At 37.0% G+C, this 27,348-nt stretch overlaps 1 protein-coding gene across 8 annotated transcripts in view; it reads left to right on the top strand.

Annotated features, from left to right (window-relative positions):
* LOC127865197 (eukaryotic translation initiation factor 4H-like) overlaps nucleotides 1–27,348 on the top strand; it is a 394,459-nt gene that overhangs the window by 168,398 nt on the left and 198,713 nt on the right. For 2 of the 8 annotated variants that reach the window (XM_052405190.1, XM_052405189.1), the window contains exons 2-7: nucleotides 925–1,102; nucleotides 6,356–6,469; nucleotides 10,024–10,132; nucleotides 14,469–14,795; nucleotides 15,132–15,359; nucleotides 15,705–19,889. In XM_052405190.1, coding sequence (XP_052261150.1) covers nucleotides 925–1,102; nucleotides 6,356–6,469; nucleotides 10,024–10,132; nucleotides 14,469–14,795; nucleotides 15,132–15,325 — 922 coding nt within the window. In that variant the 3' untranslated portion in view covers nucleotides 15,326–15,359; nucleotides 15,705–19,889. Of the gene's footprint in view, nucleotides 1–924; nucleotides 1,103–6,355; nucleotides 6,470–10,023; nucleotides 10,133–14,468; nucleotides 14,796–15,131; nucleotides 15,360–15,704; nucleotides 19,890–27,348 lie in introns of those variants that run through there. The other 6 variants (XM_052405186.1, XM_052405185.1, XR_008042518.1 and 3 more) reach the window with 6 other exon arrangements.

Raw genomic sequence — 27,348 nt, 5'->3', positions numbered from 1 at the left:
CTTCCAACTGTATTATCTGTGACTTCCAAAATTAAAGCTTGGAAGTCAGGACTTCCAACTTTACTTTTGAATGCTAGTGGAAGCGCTGTTGAAAGCAAAATCCCTCTAACTGCTTTGTTTTCTGTCAGCACTTCTGTTAGTGGACATCTGGGTTTAAATTACACCAAAAAACAGCAGTCATAAATCCATTTTACAGCTGGTGGAAGTCTCTTGCAGCAATTTGCCAACAGGAGTGAGGTCTTTTGCCTTCTTTACCAAGGGCCTTATATAGGCCCCTGTCCTCAAGAGAAAGGCCTCTTCCCCTAAGATAATTTCTTTAAAATTAAGCAATTTTTCCTAAATTTCAAGCTTTCTTCGGGAAATTTCTTCCCCTTTTTGCAGTTTTGTTGATAATTTATTTCCAAAAATGAAAAGCATGGCCTTTCCCCAAATGAACAAAAAGCTCCAGGAGTATTTTTGGACAAATTGGAAATCTTTGTATTCACGTGATTGTGATACTTTGGGTAAAAACACTGTTTAACTATTCAGGTAAGGTATTGTTCTATTTCAATGGTTTGAAAAATCATGTGGTTAAAGCTATTTATACTAAGGCTAAAATATTTTATCAGAAGGGATGGAAAAGAATATCATGAACTTCACGATTCAACAGTTCTTATGGTATTTGTCAAGGAAAAAAGCTTTGTTGCCATTTGTATCCCAGAAAGAAAATTGCATATATGACAATGTATAAGCAAAACATTTCATGCTTTTCTAAAAAAAACCTATGCATTCCCTAAGCTTTCCAAATTTCTGTCAATGGTAAAACAACCAGATAGCACTTTTCGTCAATGTCTTAAGTGCAAGAGCAGTTGATTATGCATGTTTACCACTAGTAAAAATATTAATTACAGTAACTATTTAAACAAACAAATTCTGTTTTTTCAGCGGTGGTTTCCATGGTGAGTCAAGAGGTGGTTACCGCGGGGGTGGACGAGGTGGCAGGGGAGGTGGTGGTGGTGGCAGGAAACCACTGCCCACAGAGCCCCCCTATACCTGCTATGTGGGCAGCCTACCCCAGGGCATAGTACAAGGAGACCTGGAGCTCATTTTTAAAGATCAGAGAGTAGGTTGTTGGGGATTTTTTTAGTTGTTCAGATTGAAATTTGAAAAATTGATAATGGTAACCATTACTGGAAATGCAAGTAACTTTTTGGGGCGGAGATTTTGGTTTGTTAATAGAACTCATTGATATTAATTATCTATTTACCTTTATTTAACAATCCTTGTTTTTTATTTAAACCATTTCTTGTTAACTTTTGTTGCCATTTTACGGTACTGTACACAAAAAGTGTTTAAAGTGTACGGCAGAGTTTCAAAGAACTTAAATGATGTGCATAAAAGCATCAAATTTATGATTTTTATGCCCCCTTTCGAAGAAAAGGGGGCATATAGTGATCGGACTGTCCGTCCGTCTGTTTGTCCGTCTGTCTTTTCATCACACTTTGCGTTTAGGTTTCGAAAAATGCTCATAACTTTTATGTCCCTTGAGATATAACCTTCATATTTGGTATGCATGTGTATATGGACGAGGCCTTTCCATACGCACAAAAATTTTCACCCCTGTGACCTTGACCTTGAACTTACGGTCCGCATTTAAGTTTCGAAATCTGCGTTTAAGTTTCGAAAAATGCTCATAACTTCTATGTCCCTTGAGATATAACCTTCATATTTGGTATGCTGAGGCCTTTCCATACGCACACAAATTTTTACCCCTGTGACCTTCACCTTGAACTTAGGGTCCGCGTTTAGGTTTCAAAATCTGCGTTTAGGTTTCGATAAATGCTCATAACTTCTATCAAAGCGTTTATACATGGCTTATGTCATCCTTTGGTGACAGCTCTTTTTTTATGCCCCCGAAGGAGGGCATATAGTGCTCGGACTGTCCGTCCGACTTTCCGTCACACTTTGTGTTTATTTGTTATTAATTTGTTTAATTGGTTGCAAATGGTGCCTTTGGCTTTGTGAGTTTTGGATTTCAATGGTCTTTTTAGCACGAGTATTATATATAAAATATATATAGTGGAGCTATCCTACTCATGTTGGCGTTCCTTTTCCGTGCCGTTTCCGTTAGCGCGCAAATGTTAACGTTTTCGTTCTACCCCATTTATTTTCATATTTGACATATTGCTTTCATATTTTGCATACTTGTTACTCCTGTAACCTTGACCTTGAACTTAAAGTCCGCGTTTAGGTTTCGAAATCTACGTTTAGGTTTCGAAAAATGCTCATAACTTCTATGTCCCTTGAGATATAACCTTCATATTTGGTATGCATGTGTATATGGAAAAGGCCGTTCATACGCACACAATTTTTTACCCCCGTGACCTTGACCTTGAACTTAGGGTCCGCCTTTAGGTTTCGAAATCTACGTTTAGGTTTCGAAAAATGCTCATAACTTCTATGTCCCTTGAGATATAACCTTCATATTTTTTATGCATGTGTATATGGAAAAGGCCGTTCATACGCACAAAATTTTTTACCCCCGTGACCTTGACCTTGAACTTAGGGTCCGCCTTTAGGTTTCGAAATCTGCTTTTAAGTTTCGAAAAATGCTCATAACTTCTATGTCCCTTGAGATATAACCTTCATATTTGGTATGCATGTATATATGGACAAGGACTTTCCATACGCACACAAAATTTTACCCCTGTGACCTTGACCTTGAACTTAGGGTCCGCGTTTAGGTTTTGAAATCTGCGTTTAAGTTTCGAAAATGCTCATAACTTCTACAGTTTTTTTTTTTTTCATAAAAAAATCGGGTCCAGTAACCGGACCCATTCCCAATGGAAAAAAGTATATATTTTTCCCAAATGGGAGCTAAAAATTCCCAATGGACCAAAAAAAACAACAACAAAAATGTTTTTGTTTTTTTTATAACAATATTTTGTTCATCTCCCATCCATATAAGATCAACTGTAGTAAATATAATACTGGACACACTTGTATCCTCAATTTTGAAGCATTTGTTAGCAAAACAACAACAACACTAATTTCCCAATTTTAGTCAAAACGCCGCAAATTTTCCCAATTCAAAGGGACCCGGCCCCATTCCCAAAATGGTGAAAAAAAACTGTTCTATCAAGCGTTTATAGGGGGCATAAGTCATCCTATGGTGACAGCTCTTGTTGTCTGAGACATTAGCTGGCCTTACTGCCTTTAACCCTCTGCATGCTGGGAAATTTGTCGTCTGCTAAAATGTTGTCTGCTGAATTTCTAAAATTAGCATTTTCTTCGATTTTTATGCCCCCGGATCGATAGATCGGGGGTATATTGTTTTTGGCCTGTCTGTCAGTCATTCTGTCATTCTGTCCCAAAACTTTAAGGTTACAGTAAATTTTTGAAATATTGAACATAGCAACTTGATATTTGGCATGCATGTTTATCTCATGGAGGTGTGCATTTTGAGTGGTGAAAGATTAAGGTCAAGGTCATCCTTCAAGGTCAAAGGTCAAAAATTAAAAAATTTAATATATTAAAGTTTTGCAGTAACTCTTGAAATATTGAACATAGCAACTTGATATTTGGCATGCATGTGTATTAACTGTTTCCACTACAAAGCTTGAGTTTTTATAGGAGAATTGTTCTGAAATTGTGTGCATTTGTAGCTCACGCGAACACCTACATGTGCATGGTAAGTTGGGACTTAACAATTATTTGTAAATCATACTTTACATTAAATAAAACCTTCAAAATCTGGTTTCATGGTCAGGTGTAACCCTGTTTCTGGTTTACAAATTATTATTTTTAACCAGGTTTTCCGAAGGAAAAAACTGGTTATTAGATTGGCGAATGCGGGCGGGCTGGCTGGCTGGCTGGCTGGCGGGCGGGCGGAACAAGCTTGTCCGGGCCATAACTATGTCGTTCATTGTTAGATTTTAAAATCATTTGGCACATTTGTTCACCATCATTGGACGGTGTGTCGCGCGAAATAATTACGTCGATATCTCCAAGGTCAAGGTCACACTTTGAGTTCAAAGGTCAAAAATGGCCATAAATGAGCTTGTCCTGGCCATAACTATGTCATTCATTGTGAGATTTTAAAATCATTTGGCACATTTGTTCACCATCATGAGACGGTGTGTCGCACGAAAGAATCACGTCAATATCTCCAATGTCAAGGTCGCCACGACTAAAAATAGATTTTTTTTATAAAAACAAACTTACAAAGGGGGTTAATTTTGTTTGTTCATTTCAAAAGTTCAGTTTCAGTTTTCTCCCTTTATCAGATTTTTTTTCACAATGAAAACCTGGTTTTGTGACAATTTTGTCCCTTATTTAATTTTAAATATTGTGAAAGACAGTTAAACATACATGTTTTCTGTTACTGTAAACGTATACAAATTCGTCGGTATGAAATTTCGTGGTTTAATAAAAAACAACTAATTCGTTGACACGTAATTTCGTGGATTTCAAATTTTCGGGGAAGATTGACATTCATAATAATTTAACTTTTCTTAAAACAACCAGAGTAATAACGAAGAATAATCTGCTAATGTGTGTTGACAACAAGGCTTGTGATTAATGTGCACTGAAGCATGAAAGTGTTGCCGATAATTGTCGATAAGAGCGAGCGGCGATCTTGTGGGTCCCCGCTCGCTTATTGCCATCAATGTTGTTTTGACAATATTTGCAATTCTCAGCGCAATCAGTCCCATAGTAGTAACAATTGAGTAATAAGGTCCTCTAAATACACGTGTGAAAACTGTTATGTCTCTTTAATTGGCACTAATTGACATATGTGGTTAATCTGCAAACTGTTTATTGGATGACGTCACGTTAAAGAGAACAATCGTTGATGTACAGTTTAAATTCCGTGCTTGATTTAAAAAGTATTATTAACCAAACATTTATCAAGAAAACAACATATTGTATTACCTAGCATATCACAATAAAAAATCTCAGATAACCGAAAACAATAGAGAATGTCGGCAATGACATTCGGAAAGGGCCGATTTCGGATTAAAAATGTAAAAATAATCGTTGGTACTTAAATTCGTGGTTCAGCGGAACAACGAAATCCACGAAAATTCGTACCACACGAAATTTAATGGTTTTTCAGTAATTTGAACTAACTATTTAATTCCTTTTGAGTCATTTTAACACAAGACTGAACATTTCATATAAGAAACTATATAGATAAAAACATTTCCAATGATCGCCAACAGTATCAGGAACAGCCAAGTCAAGCAGTTCATTAAAAACATTTATGTGGCATTGTTCTGATTTAATCATTTTAGCGTATGCTTTCTTTCATTTACTACCTGAATAAAACTCACTAAGAAAACACTAGCAAATGTAATTTCAAATCGTTTTCTGAAGAATCAATTATTTCTTGTTAAGATGCATTTTCCACAATAATTTTTTATGTCCCCCACTGTAGTAGTGGGGGACATATTGTTTTTGCCTTGTCTGTTGATTGGTCTGTTGGTTGGTTGGTTGGTCTGTTGGTTGGTTTGCGCCAACTTAAACATTTTGCAATAACTTTTGCTATATTGAATATAGCAACTTGATATTTGGCATGCATGTGTATCTAATGGAGCTGCACATTTAGAGTGGTGAAAGTTCAAGGTCATCCTTCAAGGTCAGAGGTCAAATATATGTGGCCAAAATTGCTCATTTTATGAATACTTTTGCAATATTGAAGATAGCAACTTGATATTTGGCATGCATGTGTATCTCATGAAGCTGCACATTTTCAGTGGTGAAAGGTCAAGGTCATCCTTCAAGGTCAGAGGTCAAATATATGTGGCCCAAATCGCTTATTTTATGAATACTTTTGCAATATTGAAGATATCAACTTGATATTTGGAATGCATGTGTAACTTATGGAGCTGCACATTTTGAGTGGTGAATGGTCAAGGTCATCCTTCAAGGTCAGAGGTCAAATATATGTGGCCCAAATCGCTTATTTTATTAATACTTTTGCAATATTGAAGATAGCAACTTGATATTTGGCATGCATGTGTATCTCATGGAGCTGCACATTTTGAGTGGTGAAAGGTCAAGGTCATCCTTCTAGGTCAAATATATGGGTCAAAATTGCTCATGTAATGTAACTTCTGCAATATTGAAGCTAGCAATTTTATATTTGACATGCATGTGTATCTCATGGAGCTGCACATTTTGAGTGGTGAAGGCTCAAGGTCATCCTTCAAGGTCAAACGTCATATAAGGGGACATTGTGTTTCACAAACACATCTTGTTTTTGAGAGTTTTAAATAGTTTTTACCGTATGAAGAATAGATTCTAACATTGTATCTGGAGCTTTATGCACAAAAATAATATTAAACTAAAGTGTTCTGCATGTTGTTTTCAGGTTAGAAATGTTCGACTTGTACGAGACAAGGAAACAGATCAGTTTAAAGGATTTGCTTACGTAGAATTTGAAGATATTGAATCATTGAAAGAGGCTCTTACCTATGATGGTGCTGTGAGTATTCAGTGTTTTAGTCTTATTGCCTGTAAGATTGTTCATTAATAATGTATGTATACCATATAATCAAAAATCTTTCTCAAAACATTTGTTCAAGATTATGATAATAAATTATGATAAAATGTATACCAGGCTTTTGTTTGATTTTAAGCTCACCTGAGCACAACATGCTTTTATAAAAATATAATAGGGGTTCCTTTTGCACAGTGTATACCAGCAATAAGCAGATGAACACCTGTATGTAGATTTTTGGTCATTTAAAGAAATCTCTATTTTAGGCAGTATATATTACCGGTATATTTTCTGCTGGATTTAGCTAAATGATCATTATTTTGGATTGTCTATTTATAACTAAACTTCAATTCAAAACATGTTTTTTGCACTGAATCATCATTGTTTTTTTTCTGACATCACAAATGATGAAAAGTACAAACAGCATTATTGCACAGTTGATTGAGTTTGTCAATCTTGCAATAACATTTACAAACTGTTTTATTCATGTTTGCATTATACATGTATTAACAGTGCTCACGCTGCTGCCAGACATTATCGCCAATGGCGATTATTTTATCCTACTGGCTATTATTTCTTAAAATTGTCTAGAAAAAATGGCGATTATTTTATCCGCCTACATCAAAAAACAAATTGCCTCTAAATGTTGTCCGGCGAATGCGAAACGCCTGCAAATCGGGCCCCGTGTTCACAAAACATTTTTGGCAATTGAAAATCGATTTTGCTTGTCATTGAAAAAAGATTTCCACTGTAGTTGATACGCAAAAATGAAAATCGATGTCAGTTAAAATCGATTTTCGATTGCAAAATCGTTTTGTGAACACGGGGCCTGGCCATCAAGCAGGAAAAATCGATAACGAGATTACCTGTGTACACACTCGACCCTGTGTATTGTCATACACGCGTCAATAACTTTTGCGACATTGTGGCCTAGAATGTTTTTCTCAATCAGTGTCCGACAGCAGTGATATATTTCGAAAAAAAAAAGAAAAATTAATCTCCCCGTGCATTACCAATTATCGGTAACTGTTATGCCCCCCTTTGAAGAAGAGGGGGTATATTGCTTTGCTCATGTCTGTAGGTCGGTCGGTCGGTCGGTCCGTCCACCAGGTGGTTTCCGGATGATAACTCAAGAACGCTTGGGCCTAGGATCATGAAACTTCATAGGTTTATTGATCATGACTCGCAGATGACCCCTATTGATTTTCAGGTCACTATATCAAAGGTCAAGGTCACGGTGACCCAAAATAGTAAAATGGTTTCCGGATGATAATTCAAGAACGCTTAGGCCTAGGATCATGAAACTTCATAGGTAGATTGATCATGACTCGCAGATGACCCCTATTGATTTTCAGGTCACTAGGTCAAAGGTCAAGGTCACAGTGACCCGAAATAGTAAAATGGTTTCCGGATGATAACTCAAGAACGCTTAGGCCTAGGATCATGAAACTTGATAGGTAGATTGATCATGACAGGCAGATGACCTCTATTGATTTTCAGGTCACTAGGTCAAAGGTCAAGGTCACAGTGACCCGAAATAGTAAAATGGTTTCCGGATGATAACTCAAGAATGCTTATGCCTAGGATCATGAAATTTCGTAGGTAGATTGATAATGGCTGGCAGATGACCCCTATTGATTTTCAGGTCACTAGGTCAAAGGTTAAGGTCACGGTGACCCGAAATAGTAAAATGGTTTCCAGATGATAACTCAAGAACGCTTATGCCTAGGATCATGAAACTTCATAGGTACATTGATCATGACTGGCAGATGACCCCTATTGATTTTCAGGTCAAGGTCAAGGTGACCCGAAATAGTAAAATGGTTTCCGAATGAAAACTCAAGAACGCTTATGCCTAGGATCATGAAACTTGATAGGTAGATTGATCATGACTCGCAGTTGACCCCTATTGATTTTCAGGTCACTAGGTCAAAGGTCAAGGTCACCGTCACTAGGTCAAGGTCATGGTGACCCGAAATAGTAAAATGGTTTCCGGATGATAACTCAAGAACGCTTTTGCCTAGGATCATAAAACTTCATAGGTACATTGATCATGACTTGCAGATGACCCCTATCGATTTTGAGGTCACTGGGTCAAAGGTCAAGTTCACGGTGACCCGAAATAGTGAAATGGTTTCCGGATGATAACTGTAGAACGCTTATTCCTAAGATCATGAAACTTGATAGGTACATTGATCATGACTGGCAGATGACCCCTATTGATTTTCAGGTCACTAGGTCAAAGGTCAAGGTCACAGTGACAAAAAACATATTCACACAATGGCTGTCACTACAACGGAGAGCCCATATGGGGGGCATGCATGTTTTACAAACAGCCCTTGTTGTTAATTTTTTTTCCAATTATTAATTAATCGTCATGAAATCGCCGCTTTATATTGTCGGCTGGTTTTATTTTTCACGCCGTTTTTTCTGCAATTAGATAACGTTGAACATTGCTTGATGAAATAAATATTTAATCACCATCAACTAATCCCCGTAATTACCGCTGTTTGTCGTCTGCTTTAACATAATTTTCAATTTTTAACCAGGTAACCTGGTTTTCCCAATTCATAGAGACCCGGCATATGCCATGGCCAGCTAATTTTAACGAAACATGTGTTTGGAATTACACTGAGGTGGTGTATTTTAACTCACGCGCTGTGATTAATTGATGTAAACATGATCGGCATTGCGAAAGTGTTATTTTTAAAAATAAATCATTTACAATTGATATTGGCCTCTGCCTACAATATTGCGGCCAATGGCAAACGTCGTATTAAGAGATAAAGTAGTCGAACGATATGCACATTTTAGATTATGCATATTAATATTTTATATTATGCATATTTCGTGTGAAAATCGCGTACAATTTTTCGGATTACCGTTTTCGGATACTGTATTTTTACGATTATGATTTATTTTGGAAGTTCATAATAGCAAAAATAGAATGACGAATACACATGCGGTGATACGGAAGGTGTGGTTTATAATATTTCGAGTTGTATTCACCAAAAATTGCAATTGGAAAAACTAATAAAAAAGTATAATTAGTAAGGGCTCTGGGTGGGTTGGGGCCATTGCCCTTAATTCTTATGACGTGTATGTAACTGTAGCTGTTTTAAGTATATATATATATATATATATATATATATATATATATATATATATATATATATATATATATATATATATATATATATATATACTTAAAACTTAAAAACAAGCATTATATATATACTTAAAAACAAGCAATATATATAACTTAAATCCAATAGATATACATTTAATAAAACATAGATAAAATGAGATTCCTTGTTTTTTCTTTCTTTTTGCCTTCAGTACCGTTTTGCGGAAAAGTCCGCATATGTTGTGGCTATTATTTTTTTAAGGAAAAAAATTATGGCTATTATTTTCTGAAGGCCAGAGTGAGCACTGCTGTATAGACATATGTATAATGTAATGTAACCTTAATGGTATTCTTTTTTTACAATGGAGAGCATCACAGTTTCTAACTATTTTTGACTGTGATGACCTTGCAGTTGTTTGAAGACAAGAACATTCGTGTTGATGTTGCGGAGGGGAAGAGAGGGCCGGCAGGGCGGGGCGGAGGTCGAGGGGGGCGTGGTGGCGGTTGGGAGGACAGGGGAGGTATCTAATGTTAAAATAAATACCAGGTTTCTCATAAGTGCATCATTATTTTCTTCTTAAATAAAATTTGTACATGTTTTCCAGTAAATATTGATATATATCGCACTTTTCATGATTGTTAGGAAATCCTGTGATTGTAATTAGGTACATTGGCTGGATATATTGGTTTGTTCTCATTCGACCATTACCTACTGCTGATTTGCTCTTACTGTCCAACAGTTTTTGTCCCATCTAGAACCAAATTTCAAGCAATTGGTTGCAGTGTTCGAAATTGGCACTAGTTCGATAGCCCGGGGCCAGTTGATCTTGTTTTGGGCTACTGAATTTCCCTAGGTACCAGCCCGATCGGGCTAGTGATTTTTCCAAGTTTTGAAAATAAAAAATGCTCAAAATTTTTATTTTCATCCATCGTTTGAACTATTTCTAGAGTTAATTTAGTGTCGTATCGCATTTCCTCACCTTCCCGATTATGTTGACATGATGAGAGTTTGAATGACGATTTTGTTTTTTGACACTGTGCGTTTAAAATGCGGATCTACCCCGGAAACTGGTCTACATTGAAATGCACGCTTTCTGGTTTGCACTCTGTGAGTCTGTCTGTCTGTGAGTCTGTCTGTCACACTTTTCTGGATCCTGCGATAACTTTAAAAAGTTCTTCATATTTTTTCATGAAACTTGAAACATGGATAGATGGCAGTATGGACATTATGCATAGATGGCAGTATGGACATTATGCATGTCATTTCATTTTGTTCCTACGTCAAAAACTCTGTTTGCTATGGCAACAAATAAAATAAAATTCTGACAATGGTGGAGCCGGTAGGGGACATATATTGCTTGGCAATAGTCTTGTTGTAATTTGGATTAGTTCAAAAAATGTAACAGTCTGTTAAAAAGCATGGCTGTTAGGGGGCGGGGCATTTTGGCTATAGTAAAGTCACTCTTAAAGTCACATTAGTAGTTCAATCTTCATGAAACATTGTAAGGCCTTTGTTCTAATGATATCTTGGGCTGCACAGATCAGGTCAGTACATATGTACTTCAGGTGAGAGACTTTTGGTCACTTGTTTGTTTTTTTGGGCGATTGCCTTCTGCAATCCGCCCCATAGGTAACATAATACAGATATACCGAATAATGTAGGCCGTTAATGCATTTAACCACTTTGCATCCAGATTAGCACCTGAGTAACGCACAGTCTTCATGGAAGGTGTATACAGGGACGAAATATCGGTTCAATACTGAACTATCTACACTTACACGATACACCGTATTCATGTTCTTTCATTTTAAGAAAACAAGTGTGTTCATGATATGGGCGACTAAATTTAATTATCATGCGCTTCATTTTTTCCTGTCAAAGTAAATATCTCAATGTTCTCTGCGCTACAAAGTTTTTATATGACAATTCGCCCGTGCTTTTCATGCCAGTTTTGGACTGTTTCCTTACACACAAAATACATGTGGTTGTCACTTTCACAGCAGCTAATTAATTTGCGTGTATGTTTTCCAAGTAATCAAAAACCGCGCAGATGAACAGTTAGAAAAATGTTGGATCAGTGTGGGGGCTTCATATTACAAACACGCGGTTGCACTTTACTGAAAAACTACTTATTTGTTTAAAAAGATCTTGATACCTATAGAAAACTCTCACAAATGAGCGGGCTCTCCACTTTATCCCATTTACAATGGTGAAATATTAAAAAATACACCATCAAAAATATTAGCTCGTCGCGCTTTATTCTCCCAACACAGATCTTAAAAAGTCACATGGTATAGACACCGTGTTTAGAATACTTGATGGATCTCACTCAAACTATCACCACATGCTGTATATGATCGTGATTTTTTGAGGCCTTTTCACAGATTTTGGCATTTTTTAACTTATTCATTAAATGCTTTATATTGATAAATGTAAACATTGGATCGTAAAAGCTCCAGTAAAAAATCAAGAATAAAATTAAAAAAAGGAAAAGAACATTGCCCGGACCAGGTTTCGAACCAGTGACCCCTGGAGTCCTGCCAGAGTCCTGAAGTAAAAACGCTTTAGCCTACTGAGCTATTCCGCCGAGTACACATACTTGACGTATTTTATACCTTATATAAGCAGTCTTCGTAGTTTCACAAAATTTAACGACAAAAACAGAACTCTCCAAATTATTCAATCGTTTCGCGTTGCAACGCTTTATAATTTTTAGCTCATCTATTTTTTGAAAAAAAATTATGAGCTATTGTCATCACCTTGGCGTCGGCGTCGGCGTCGGCGTTGGCGTTGGCGTCGGCGTCCGGTTAAGTTTTGCGTTTAGGTCCACTTTTCTCAGAAAGTATCAATGCTATTGCATTCAAACTTGGTACACTTACTTACTATCATGAGGGGACTGGGCAGGCAAAGTTAGATAACTCTGGTGTGCATTTTGACAGAATTATGTGCCCTTTTTATACTTAAAAAATTGAAAATTTTGGTTAAGTTTTGCGTTTAGTTCCACTTTTCTCAGTAAGTATCAATGCTATTGCATTCAAACTTGGTACACTTACTTACTATCATGAGGGGACTGGGCAGGCAAAGTTAGATAACTCTGGCATGCATTTTGACAGAATTATGTGCCCTTTTTATACTTAGAAAATTGACAATTTTGGTTAAGTTTTGTGTTTAGGTCCATTTTATTCCTTAAGCATCAAAGCTATTGCTTTCATACTTGCAACACTTACTAACTATCATAAGGGGACTGTGCAGGCAAAGTAATGTAACTCTGACTGGCATTTTGACAGAATTATGTGCCCTTTTTATACTTAGAAAATTGAAAATTTGATTAAGTTTTGTGTTTAGGTCCACTTTATTCCTACAGTATCAAAGCTATTGCTTTCATACTTGCAAGATTTATGAACTATCATAAGGGGACCGTGCAGGCAAAGTTATGTAACTCTGACTGGCATTTGGACGGAATTATGGGCCCTTTATACTTAGAAAATTGAAAATTTGGTTAAGATTTATGTTTTGGTCCACTTTACCCCTAAAGTATCATAGATATTGCTTTCATACTTGGAACACTCACAAACTATCATAAGGGTACAGTAAAAGGACAAGTTGCATAACTCTGGTTGTCATTGTTACGGAATTATGGCCCTTTTTGACTTAGTAACTTTTAATATATGGTTAAATTTTGTGTTTCGATCCACTTTACTTCTTAAGTATCAAGGCTATTGCTTTCAAACTTCAAATACTTACATGCTATCATGAGGTTACTGTACCTGGCAACTTGAATTTTACTTTGACCTTTGAATGACCTTGACTCTCAAGGTCAAATTATTAAATTTTGCTTAAATTGCCATAACTTCTTTATTTATGATTAGATTTGATTGATACTTTGATGAAACTACTCTTACCTGACAAACCACAATAGACTCCACCCCCGTGCCCTCCCCCCCCTCCCCCCCTCCCCCCTCCCCCCCCTATTTTTTTTTTTTTTTTTTTTTTTTTTTTAAGATCATCTCACAAATGACCACCACACCCTCACACTATACCCCCACCCCACCCCCCCCCCCCACCCCCCCCCAATTTATTTTTTTTTTTTTTTTTTAAGATCATCTCAGAAATTACCACCACACCCTCACACTATACCCCCCCCCCCCCCTCCCATTTTTTTTTTTAAACTGTTATGTTTGAAATACCGTCCAACCATCGCACCCAACCCCCCCCCCCCCCCCCCCCCCCCCCCCCCCCCCCCCCCGATTTTTTTTTTTTTTTTTTTTTTTTTTTTTCGCTTTTTTGGAAGATAATGTAATAAATGTCCACAACCCCACACTATACACCCCTCTTCACTCCACTCCTCCCTCCTTTGTGATTGAAAATGAGAGTCCCTTCACCTTTAAAAAGAAAATAGATGAGCGGTCTGCACCCGCAAGGCGGTGCTCTTGTTAGGTTTTAAAATCGTCAAAAGATGCATATAATGGCTATATTAGACCATGGTAAATGTTCAGTATTACTGTTTCCTCACAAATATCATAACTAAAACAAAAATGTGCGAATCTGAAACAACTTTTTTCAATTTTGTCAATTTACCAAAGCGTGAAAAGATCCCTTTAATACTGGAGAAATGAAGCATAAATTAGGCATTTGTCTGTGTGCAAACATGTGTCGTGAGTGCATCTGTGTCTGTGAGAGATTTATAGTTTATATATGGGGTACCAGAAGATTTAGATGAAACTCGTATTTGAATGAAGTTGAAGCGTGACATTTTATTTGCATAGATCACCTATGGAAAGATGGAAAGGTGGCAGCCAGCTTAGATGTGTGTCCTTGAATAGCAAACTGCAGTCATCCATTCAAATAACTTTCAGGTTATCGAGGTGGACGTGGTGGAAGAGGTCGTGGTGGCTTTGATAACTATGGGGGAGGCAGGGGGGGTTTTAACGACAACCGAGGCGGAGGTTTCAACGACTACCGAGGGGGTGGTTTCAACGACCACAGAGGGGGAGGGGTGTCCAGGGGCGGATTTGAGAACTACAGCGACAGGGGAGATGACTACAACCACTTTGGAAGAGGGGGCCGTGGAGGCAGAGGAAGGGGCAGCTTTGACAGGGAGCAGGATGGTGGCAATAATTTCAACAGGAGACGGCAAAACAGTGGTGGACAACCAGCTTCAGATCTCAGAGAACTATCACCTGGTAAGTTCTGTTGTGAGGAACCCAGATGCAATTTCCATAAGATACATTCATGTGTTCTTAAAAATTAAACACCAGGTATAGATTAATCATGAATTCTTTACAAACTTTTTTAGCTGCCAATGTCCAGTATGTGGTTTTTGCACGTACCTTCAATAGTAATTTTCTTTTAATATAAACAAAGACCAAGCCATACTCCATACTATTTTAAAGTTGTGTTTGTCAAGTTAAAATAGGCAGGATAAATTCAGATTTCAAATGAACTAAGAAAGTAGATGTTACACAATAGAACTGTTATAGCAGCCCATGAATTCGTACAATGATTTATTTGTTGTACAGAGTCTGCAGCAGCTAGACCCAGGTTGCAGCTGTTACCCAGATCTGTAAGGGAGCCCACAAATGACAGTGTGAATACTCAAAGGAATGCCAGTATTTTTGGAACGGGCAAGCCACGAGACAAATCACCCGAGGATGAGACCGCAGAGGCAAGGAGTAGAACCGTTAGTGAGAACAGCCATCACAGTCAGAACTGAACTGGACATTGCGGCCATCTTTGTTGTTCTTACTGTAAGTAGATACTGTAGGCTGCAGTAATGATACCCAGCAGTGAACACACAATTCTTTCACATCATAATAATGAAGCCATGCTCAAGAAAAACAAGGCTTGATGCATGTACTTTGTGTCGTCAAGCCTTATCAGGGAAGACACTTTATGCTTTAATGGATGTTGTTGGATTTTTAAGTCTAAATAAATAAATTTCTAGTCTAGGAGGAAAGTGCTGTCCCTGATTAGCCTGTGCAGAATGCACAGGCTTATCTGGGGCAAAAGTACATGCATGAAGCCCAGTTTTCACAGAATAATGCTTATTGTTATAGGAGCAAAATCTAGTGTGTCATGTTGTTTATTTGCAGATTGGTTACAGAGTGATGATAAAGTTTACAAGAGATTTGAGGCTGTTGAGACAGGGCAGCCATCAGAGCTCTGCAGGCAGTCGGTGTGGCGCCACACGCAGTGTATCCCATCAAGCCTCCTATGTGACCACTGGTGACCATTGAAAAGAGATGGCTACGATGTACACAAACTTTGTCAGTGGTCATTTTTTGAAAGACAAAAGAATCTCTTCCATAATTGGAAGTAGCAGTAATTACATTAAACAAGTGGCCCTTGCTCTGGATCAAATGGGGTTTAATGCATGTGCATAGAGTGACGTTATAGATTCGCATGTGCAGTCTGCCTGTAGGCAGGGACAAGACTTCCTGCCTACACAGGATTTTTGTAGAGACTTCCTTTAAACGAAAAATATCATTAAGTGGAAAGTATTTTCCTTGATTCGCTGCTGCAGACTATACAGGCTTATCTGGTAAGACACTTTCAGCACATGCTTCAAGGCCCGTTTCCCAGAGTGCAACTTAATTGCAGTATTTTTGGTTTATTTAAACAGCTGCTTGTATAAAAGACATGAAGAAATTTAACGCACTTTTATTTTTAGCAAACATATTTATAAACATTTCACATGGTGTAAGTTTCTGTCAAATTTAACATGAAAGAGAAATCATTTCTCTAGTGACCGTAGTAAAACTTCAGGGTGTTAACAATGTATTGCAATTTTTCATTTGTATGTACCATGATGTTGTTGTGATTGTTATGTACATATATAAAAATCTGCAGGTGTCTTGTTATTTTTAGTGTGTGATGACCTGTAGGTTATACATTAAATCATATTTTGTCTGCTAATCTGTGTGTAAGTAACTTAAAATATTGATTTGATTGTAACATAATGACGATGGTGACAATAATAATTAATTGTTTGTTCTTCATTTACGTAAAAATACTCTACTCACATGGGTAGAACTAGTATGAATTTAGTTTAATCATTAATTTCTGAAGTACCAAACTGAATATGTACAGAGCACTCCAAACATGTACATGATTTTTTTTCAGTAGTTCTCAAGGTATGTGTTCAAATATTCATTAAAAAAAACACATTCAAATAAGCTTTAATAGAGATTACCAGTATTTTGAGACACTTGTTCACATTAGTAGGTAACTTCTTCTTACCATATATGCATTGTGAAAGTTCATGTTAGATAAAATGTCACATGAGCACTTTGTGCTAATGGCAAGCTTACAGAATACTATGATGTCTGTAGTCCGTCAGTTATTGAATATATAAACTTGTGTTGTTGTCCTTATATTCATATAGAGAACACTGGGAAAAAGCTTCGTTTCTGACACCACAAACCCCATAGATTTCGTTTTCAGCATGTAGCATCATAATGTGATTTTTTACCAAGTTTGTTGTATGTCCCCCACCACTATAGCGGTGGGGGATATAGTGGTGGGGGACATATTGTTTTTGCCCTGTCTGTTGGTTGGTTGGTTTGTGTGTTTGTTTGCTCCAACTTTAACATTTGCCATAACTTTTGCAATATTGAAGATAGCAACTTCATATTTGGCATGCATGTGTATCTCATGGAGCTGCACATTTTGAGTGGTGAAAAGTCAAGGTCATCCTTCAAGGTCAAAGGTCAAATATATGGGGTAAATTTTTTTATTTAATGTACACTTTTGCAATATTGAAGATAGCAACTATATATTTAGCATGCATGTGTATCTCATGGAGCTGCACATTTTGAGTGGTGAAAGGTCAAGGTCATCCTTCAAGGTCAAAGGTCAAATATATGGGGACATAGTGTTTCACAAACACATCGCTTGTTCAATTTTTTTTCACACAGTCTCTCTGCAATAGTTTGTATGTTTCTATGACTTTGTTTCTCTTTTTCAAAATGTTCATGTTAACGTACCACATTTTGTTTTACAAATTCCCATGCATTAATAGTTGTTCATATTTAATTTCTAGTCGCAGACATTTTGTGCTATACATTTTGTATAACCATTGCTATTATACAATATCTTGTAACTACAGTGTCTGTTAGCATTCATACAAGTTTATTTGAGAATATGTTCTTCAAATCTAGCTATTTCAATAAAAAATGTTTTTAATCTTAGATGATCTGTTTATGTGTGAGGCAAAATGTTCTTGACACTTTATTTAAAAAAATAAGGGATGGGAACACATTCATGAAAACACATATAACAGTTTATGCTTCACAAACAGATGTTGTAATAATTCGCATACAGGAGGGTATTTGTGTCTGGCTAGTAAGTTGCTTGTCAGTTTGTAAGGGTGTAAATGTACAATGTTTAATATTTTGTCCAATTTAATTTACAAGTTAGTACATCAGTATGTAAAATGGGATAGCAAATCCACCGTCTTGTGTAGAATAATGTTAGAAGCATTTTTCAGTTTATGATATTAATATTATTACTTTAAATGAAATTACCAGTTAACTATAATAAATGAAAACAATAACAACTTCTCCAACAATGATTATGTTGAGATAATGATTGATTTATCTCCCTTCTTCCTAGATTGATATAAGATACTGCCAATATTGGTATTTGTGATGATCAAGAACATTTCTATTTTTAGGAGGTTGGACACTTTTATTTGTTTATAATTTGAGAATTTAAATAATGGAAAACTCAGAAAACTCAGATATGAATATGATTGAAGGCCTTGTTCCAATCTGTAGTCAACATTAATAAACCTACCTTTCATAGTACTATTATGCCCCCCTTGGAAGAAAAGGGGGTATATTGCTTTGCTCATGTCGGTCGGTCTGTCGGTCTGTCCGTCCACCAGGTGGTTGTCAGACGATAACTCAAGAACGCTTAGGCCTAGGATCATGAAACTTCATAGGTACATTGATCATGACTCACAGATGACCCCTATTGATTTTGAGGTCACTAGGTCAAAGGTCAAGGTCACTGTGACCCGAAATAGTAAAATGGTTTCCGGATGATAATTCAAGAACGCTTATGCCTAGGATCATGAAACTTCATAGGTAGATTGATCATGACTAGCAGATGACCCCTATTGATTTTCAGGTCACTAGGTCAAAGGTCAAGGTCACGGTGACCCGAAATAGTAAAATGGTTTCGGGATGATAATTCAAGAACCCTTATGCCTAGGATCATGAAACTTCATAGGTAGATTGATCATGACTAGCAGATGACCCCTATTGATTTTTAGGTCACTAGGTCAAAGGTCAAGGTCACGGTGACCCGAAATAGTAAAATGGTTTCCGGATGATAACTCAAGAAAGCGTATGGCTAGGATCATGAAACTTCATAGGTACATTGATCATGACTCGCAAATGACCCCTATTGATTTTCAGGTCACTAGTTTGCTTTTACATTTTTTCCCTGATATTACATGCATATCATTATGATTCCATGACATGACCCCTAGCCATGCACCTGACAGTCAATCAGATGGTTAATCTATCATTAAAACATTTAATTTCCACACAATATATTGAGAAGTCTTTTACTTATTAGCGGCCTAATTGGTATACCGGTAACTGTTCTTTTGGCTGGAAAGTAAGATACTGATTTACTTTTTATGTCAATAATTTTAAGGTCAAAGTAACATGGGAAATTTGTGTCCACATAATATACGTAACTTATTCTCATCCAAATTGGCATGCTTTTAATTTTAGAGAAAAGAAAGAAGCCTTTCAATTTTCGTCACTTCAACAGCCTTAAAAGGCAAATGTTGAACTGAAGTATGAATGGAGATGTATCAGATGAATGGAGCTGTACCTGTACAAGCATACTAGCTTGAGTATTAGTAAGAGTGACCATTAAGATGACCTGTGTTCCTGTACTTTACTTACTACTTGTAAATACTACCCACCACGAAGGCATTTCTATTTTTGAGTTTATGTCTTGTCTTTTTATTTTATCATAGTATACATGACTTGATGGATGAAATCATTTGCAAATGTTTGCACCGTTAATCATAGTGTATGGCATTGTCATAGATTAATGGGAGTAGAAGTCTATGGAATATGTTTTAATATATTTTTATGAAAGTTCATTCTTGAAATTACGCTAGAATCTTAAAATGTAACCACTCCCATGCAGATATGATTTTGTGTTTCTAGTTTTTGTTTTATGTAAACCTTATTGCATAAATGGCTTAGAAATATGAAGATTGCCTTGCATAAAAGACTTTGATGTCAAAAGATTTTAGTTTTTGTCTGCAATCCTCATGTCCCTCAGTCTGCACTGATACACCACTATTAAAACCAGTTTATAATTATTTAGAAAACAAGTAGTATGGTTCATGACTACTAACATCTAGGGAAACATGCCTCCAAAAGCTGGGTCACCATGTAAAGACCATGAAAAATCTTGTAAACATGCTAGTGGCCACATTTATGACTCAATCTAAATGAAACTTTGTTAGAATGTTTATATTGACTGAATCTAGACCGAGTTCAAATCCGGTAAATCTGTGTCCAAAAACTTGGTCACCAGGTTAAATGTTAGAAAAACTTGTTACTACACTAGAGGTCATTGTCATTACTCAATCTTGATAAAACTCTGTCATAATGTTTATCTCTATTACATTTTTTATCAGAGTTTGTATCTGGGTTATACATGTTCAAGGTCAAATCTTAGAAAAACCTTGTTACTGCCACATTTATGACTAGATCTTTATCAAAGATATTCAAAATGTTTATCTTGACAATATCTAGGCCTAGTTAAAATCTGATCCACATGCATAAAAAACTGGTCAAGTGCTCAAATCTTATCAAATCTTTGTAACCAGGATAGAGATCAAATGTATGGTCAGAGTATTTATTTAGTAAGAGTTTAAAACTTCATGTGTACTAAAACTAGGTCACCATGTCAAATGTTAAAATACCTTGTTAACAATCTAGAGGCCACATAATTTTTCTAAATCTTAAGTGAGTTTGAATCTTGTGGGTCAAAAAACAAGGTCAACAAGCACTCTAAAAGCCAAATTTGTGATTAAATCTTTATGACTATGCATGATTCTGACATTCTGATTCAGACTATTCATTTATGCAACATCTAGGCTGTATTTGAATCCGGGTAATGTGCAGGTAAAATCTTTAAAAAAAGATAAATTTCTTCTAGGCTGCTCCTTTGTCTGATGTCACAAACGTAATCCCCACACCTCTGAAATGCTAAAACACCCACCATTCTTCAACTATTAAAGGCCTCCTTTTTAGCTCACCTGAGCACTTTGTGCTCATGGTAAGCTTTTGTGATTGCCTTTTGTCCGTCGTGCGCTGTCAACATTTGCCTTGTTAACTCTCTAGAGGCCACATTTATTGTCCAATCTTCATGAAATTTGGTCAGAAGATTGGTCTCAATGATATCTTGGATGAGTTCGAAAATGGTTATGTTTGCTTGAAAAACATGGCTGCCAAGGGGCGGGGCATTTTTCCTTATATGGCTTTATATGGTTATAGTAAAATCTTGTTAACACTTTAGATGCCAAATTTATTGTCTGATCTTCATGAAACTTGGTCAGAAGATTCATCCCATTCATATCTTGGACGAGTTTGAAATTGATGCCGGTTGGTTGAAAAACATGGTCGCCAGGGGGCGGGGCATTTTTAACCTGGTTTTTCGAAGAAAAATACTGGTTATAAGTTTGGCGAATGTCGGCGAGCGGGCTGGCTGGCGGGCGAGCAGGTGGCTGGAACAAGCTTGTCCGGACCATAACTCTGTCGTTCATTGTCAGATTTTAAAATTATTTAGCCATTTGTTCACCATCATTAGACGGTGTGTCGCGAGAAAGAATTACGTAGATATATAAGGTCAAGGTCACAACTTGAGTTTGAAGGTCAAAAATGGCCATAAATGAGCTTGTCCGGGCCATAACTTTGTCGTTCATTGTCAGATTTTAAAATCATTTGGCAAATTTGTTCACTATCATTAGACGGTGTGTCGTGAGAAAGACTTACGTCGATATCTCCAAGGTCAAGGTCACAATTTGAGTTTGAAGGTCAAAAATGGCCATAAATGAGCTTGTCTGGGCCATTACTTTGTGATTCATTGTGAGATTTTAAAATCATTTGGCACATTTGTTCACCATCATTAGACAGTGTGACGCGTGAAAGAATCACGTCGATTTTTCCAAGGTCAAGATCACAATTTGAGTTTGAAGGCCAAAAATGGCCATAAATGAGCTTGTCTGTGCCATTACTATTTTATTCATTGTGACATTTTAAAATCATTTGGCACATTTGTTCACCATTATTGGACGGTGTGTCGCGCGAAAGAATTGCGTCAATGTCTCCAAGGTCAAGGTTGCCACAACTAAAAATAGATTGATTTTGAAACAACTATGTAACTATGAAAAATGAGTAACAATGCACGTTTTGATTTTGAGTTGTCTCTCTTTATCAGACTTTTTATATGCCCCCCTTCAAAGAAGAGGGGGTATATTGTTTTGCACATGTCGGTCGGTCTGACCACCTGATGGTTTCCGGATGATAACTCAAGAACGCTTAGGCCTAGGATCATGAAACTTCATAGGTACATTAATCATGACTGGCAGATGACCCCTATGGATTTTCAGGTCACTAGGTAAAAGGTCAAGGTCACAGTGACTTGAAATAGTAAAATGGTTTCCAGATGATTACTCAAGAACGCTTAGGCCTAGGATCGTGAAACTTCATAGGTACATTGATCATGACTGGCAGATGACCCCTATTGATTTTCAGGTCACTAGGTCAAAGTTCAAGGTAACAATGACTTGAAATAGTAAAATGGTTTCCGGATGATAACTCAAGAATGCTTATGCCTAGGATCATGAAACTTCATAGGTACATTGATCATGACTGGCAGATGACCCCTGTTGATTTTCAGGTCACTGGGTCAAAGGTCAAGGTCACAGTGACTCAAAACAGTAAAATGGTTTCCGGATGATAACTCAAGAATGCTTACGTTTATGATCATGAAACTTCATAGGAACTTAACTCATGACTGGCAGATGACCCCTATTGAATTTCAGGTCACTAGGTAAAAGGTCAAGGTCACAGTGACTCAAAACAGTAAAATGGTTTCCGGATGATAACTCAAGAGTGCTTACGCCTAGGATCATGAAACTTCATAGGTACATTGATCATGACTGGCAGATGACCCATATAAATTTTCAGGTCACTAGGTCAAAGGTCAAGGTCACAGTGACTCGAAATAGTAAAATGTTTTCCGGATGATAACTAAAGAATAATTATGCCTAGGATCATGAAACTTCATAGGTACATTGATCATGACTGGTAGATGACCCCTATTGATTTTCAGGTCACTAGGTCAAAGGTCACAGTGACAGAAAACGTATTCACACAATGGATTCCACAACAACTGACAGCCCATATGGGGGGCATGCATGTTTTACAAACAGCCCTTGTTTTCTTATTGAAATCAAAGTCAAATTAACACAAGGGGGTTAACAATACACATTTTGAATTGTCTCCCTTTATCAGACTTTTTTTCAACTGAAAACCTGGTTTTGTGGCAATTGTGTCCCTTGTTCCTTATATGGCTATAGTAAAACATTATTTACACTCTAGAGGCCACATTTATTTTCTGATCTTCATGAAACTTGGTCAGAAGATTTGTCCCAATGAAATCTTGGATGAGTTTTAAAATGGTAACCTTTGCTTGAAAAACATGGCTGCCAAGGGGCGGGGCATTTTTTCTTATATGGCTATAGTAAAATCTTGTTAACACTCTATAGAGGCCACATTTATTGTCCAATCTTCATGAAACTGAGTCAGAAGATTCATCCCAATAATATCTTGGACGTTTTCAAAAATGATGCCCGTTGGTTGAAAAAACATGGCCGCCAGGTGGCGGGGCATTTTTCCTTTTATGGCCATAGTAAAACCTCCTTAACACTCTAGAGGCCACATTTATTTTCTGATCTTCATGAAACTTGGTTAGAAGATTTGTCCCAATGATATCGTTGATGACATCGAAAATGGTTTTGGTTTCTTAAAAAACATGGCCACCAGGGGGCAGGGCATTTTTCCTTATAAGGCTATATATGGCTTTTGTAAAACCTTGTTAACACTCTAGAGGCCACATTTATTGTCCAATCTTCATGAAATTTGGTCAGAAGATTTGTGTTATTGATATCTTGGATGAGTTCGAAAATGGTTAGATTTGCTTGAAAAACATGGCTGCCAAGGGGTGGGGCATTTTTCCTTATATGGCTATAGTAAAATCTTGTTAACAATCTAGAGGCCACATTTATAGTCAGATTTTCATGAAACTCAGTCAGAACATTCATCCCAATAATATCTTTGACGAGTTCAAAAATGATGTAGGTTGGTTGAAAAACATGGCCGCTACAGGGGCGGGGCATTTTTCCTTATGTGGCTATAGTAAAACCTTGTTTACACTCTAGAGGTCACATTTATTTTCCGATCATCAGGAAACTTGGTCAGAAGATTTGTCCCAATGATATCTTGGATGAGTTTGAAAATGGTTTTGGTTGCTTTAAAAACATGGCTACCAGGGTCGGGGCATTTTTCCTTATATGGCTATATATGGCTTTAGTAAAACCTTGTTAACACTCTAGAGGCCACATTAATGGTCCAATCATCATAGAATTTGGTCAGAAGATTGGTCTTAATGATATCTTGGATGAGTTCAAATATGGTTATGTTTGCTAGAAAAACATGGCTGCCAAGGGGTGGGGCATTTTTCCTAATATGGCTTTAGTAAAATCTTGCTAACACTCTAGAAGCCACATTTTCTGTCCAATCTTCATGAAACTTGGTCAGAAGATTCATCCTGATAATATCTTGGACAAGTTCAAAAATGATACCGGTTGGTTGAAAAACATGGCTGCCAGGGGGTGGGGCATTTTTCCGTATATGGCTATAGTCAAACCTTGTTAACACTCTAGAGGCCACATTTATTTTCCAATCTTCATGAAACTTGGTCAGATTAATTGTCCCAATAATATCTTGTTATCTCAGGTGAGCCACCCTGGGCCTTTCAGGCCCTCTTGTTCATCTAAACTGAGCATGCATTTGCCCTGTGAATACTATAGACTGTTTAATTTCCACATCTGAATGGAACTTTGTAAAAACAGTTGTCCAAATGATATAACACCAGTTTTTAAAACTGCAAGCACGGTCAGTTATGTCGAAGTAGAGACAAGAGACAAAATTGTCACAAAACCAGGTTTTCAATTTGAAAACAAGAGGGCCTAAAAGGCCCAAAGTTTCTCACCTGAGATTCAAAGGAACTGACATGTTCTTTGAAGCCCTAGATGTCATTAGAACAAATGTTCTTACCAACTTTTATGACTATTGAACACCGTGGCCACGTTTTTCAACAGACCAGAACCATTTTCATACACATCCAAGATATCATTTAAACAAATATTCTGACAAAGTTTAATGAAGATTCATGAACACATATAGGGAAGAATGCCCCGCCCCTTGGTTGCCATGTTTTTCAATCAACTGGAACCATTTTCAAACTTGTCCAAGGTATCATTGGGACAAATCTTCTGACCAGGTTTCATGATGATCGGAAAATAAATGTGGCTTCTAGTGTTAACAAAGTTTGACTTAAGTTATATCAGGAAAAATGCCACGCCCCCTTGGCAGGCATGTTTTTAAACCAACTGGAACCATTTTCAAACTCATCCAAGATATCATTGGGATGAATCTTCTGAACAAGTTTAATGAAGATCGAACAATAAATGTGGCCTTGAGTGTGTTAACAAGATTTTACTATAGCCATATAAGGAAAAATGCCCCGCTCCTTGGCAGCCATGTTTTTCAAGCAAACGTATCCATTTTTAATCTCATTCAAGATATCATTGAGACCAATCTTCTGACCACATTTCATGAAGATTAGACAAAGAATATGGCCTCTTGTTAACAAGGTTTTACAAAAGCCATATAAGGAAAAATGCCCCGCCCCCTGGTGGCCATGTTTTTAAAGCAACCGGAACCATTTTCAAACTTGTCCATGATATAATTGGGACAAATCTTCAGACCAAGTTTCATGATGATTGAAAAATAAATGTGGCCTCTAGAGTGTTAACAAGGTTTTGCGATAGCCATATAAAGAAAAATGCCCCGCCCACTGGCAGCCATGTTTTTCAACCAACTGGCATCATTTTTGAACTCGTCCATGATATTATTGGGATTAATCTTCTGACTAAGTTTCATTAAGATTTAAAATAAATGTGGCCTCTAGTGTTAACAAGGTTTTACTATAGCCATATAAGGAAATATGCCCCGCCCCTTGGAGGCCATGTTTTCAAGCAAACATAACCATTTTCAAACTCATTCAAGATATCATTGAGACCAATCTTCTGACCAAATTTTATGAAGATTGGACAATAAATGTGGCCTCTAGAGTGTTAACAAGGTTTTACTATCGCCATATAAAAAAAATGCCCCGCCCCCTGGCGGCCATGTTTTTCAACCAACTGGCATCATTTTTGAACTCGTCCAAGATATTATTGGGATGAATCTCCTAACCAAGTTTCATGAAGATCTGACAATAAATGTGGCCTCTATAGTGTTTACAAGGTTTTACTATAGCCATATAAGGAAAAATGCCCCGCCCCCTGGAAGCCATGTTTTTCAAGCAAACGTAACCATTTTTTTACTCATCCAAGATTTCATTGAGAGAATCTTCTGACCAAATTTTATGATGATTGGACAATTAATGTGGCCTCTAGAGTGTTAACAAGGCAAATGTTGACAACGCATGACGGACAAAAGTTGTGCTCAGGTGACCTTAAAAAAAAGTCTGATAAAGGGAGACAATTCAAAATGTGCATTGTTCCTGATTGTTCCTAGTTACCTCCCTTGAGTAAAATTCAATCTTATTTTAGTCGTGAGGACCTTGATTACAAAGTCTGATAAAGGAAGACAATTCAAAATGTTCATTGTTACGGATTGTTCCTACTTACCCCACTTGTCAAATTCAATATATTTTCTCAAAGTGTGACCTTGACCTTGGAGATATCGAAGTAATTCTTTCGCATGACACACCGTGCAATTATTGTGAACAAATGTACCGAGTAATTTTAAAATCTCAAAATGAATGACATACATGTAGTTATTGCCTGGACAAGATCATTTATGGCCATTTTTGACCTTTGAACTCAAAGTGTGACCTTAACGTTGCAGATATCGATGTAATTTTTATCGCATGACACACTCTCCAATGATGGTGAACAAATGTGCCAAATGACTTTAAAATCTCAAAATGAAAATAGAAACTTAAACTTGAGTTAAAAGGTTGCACTTTTGCCAAAATTACGAGCCCACCCGTGGTGGCCATATCTTCATTAAACTTGGTCAAAATATTGGATCTAATGATATCTGGGCCTGGATCTGGTCAGTTGAAAATTATGACTGCAACAGAGTGGGAATGTTTTCTACGGTTGTCAGAATGTTACCAAGGTTTTACCTTATGTATATGCTAAAAAAAAGAAAACTGCCCCACCCCTTGCGGCAATGATTTGCAACAAACCAGACCCATTTTCCACACTGCTGATCAATCATTAAAACAAATGTTTGACCAAGTTTTAAGTAGATTGGACCATAAATGTTACTTCTGGAGTGGTAACAAGCTTTTTCTTTGGTTTGACCTAGTTGCCTAGTGTTTTTTTTACTCACATGA

The sequence above is a fragment of the Dreissena polymorpha genome, chromosome 1, assembly GCF_020536995.1.
Source record: "Dreissena polymorpha isolate Duluth1 chromosome 1, UMN_Dpol_1.0, whole genome shotgun sequence".
NCBI classification, from domain to species: Eukaryota; Metazoa; Mollusca; class Bivalvia; order Myida; family Dreissenidae; genus Dreissena; species Dreissena polymorpha.
This window is presented reverse-complemented; position numbering and strand designations above follow the sequence as displayed.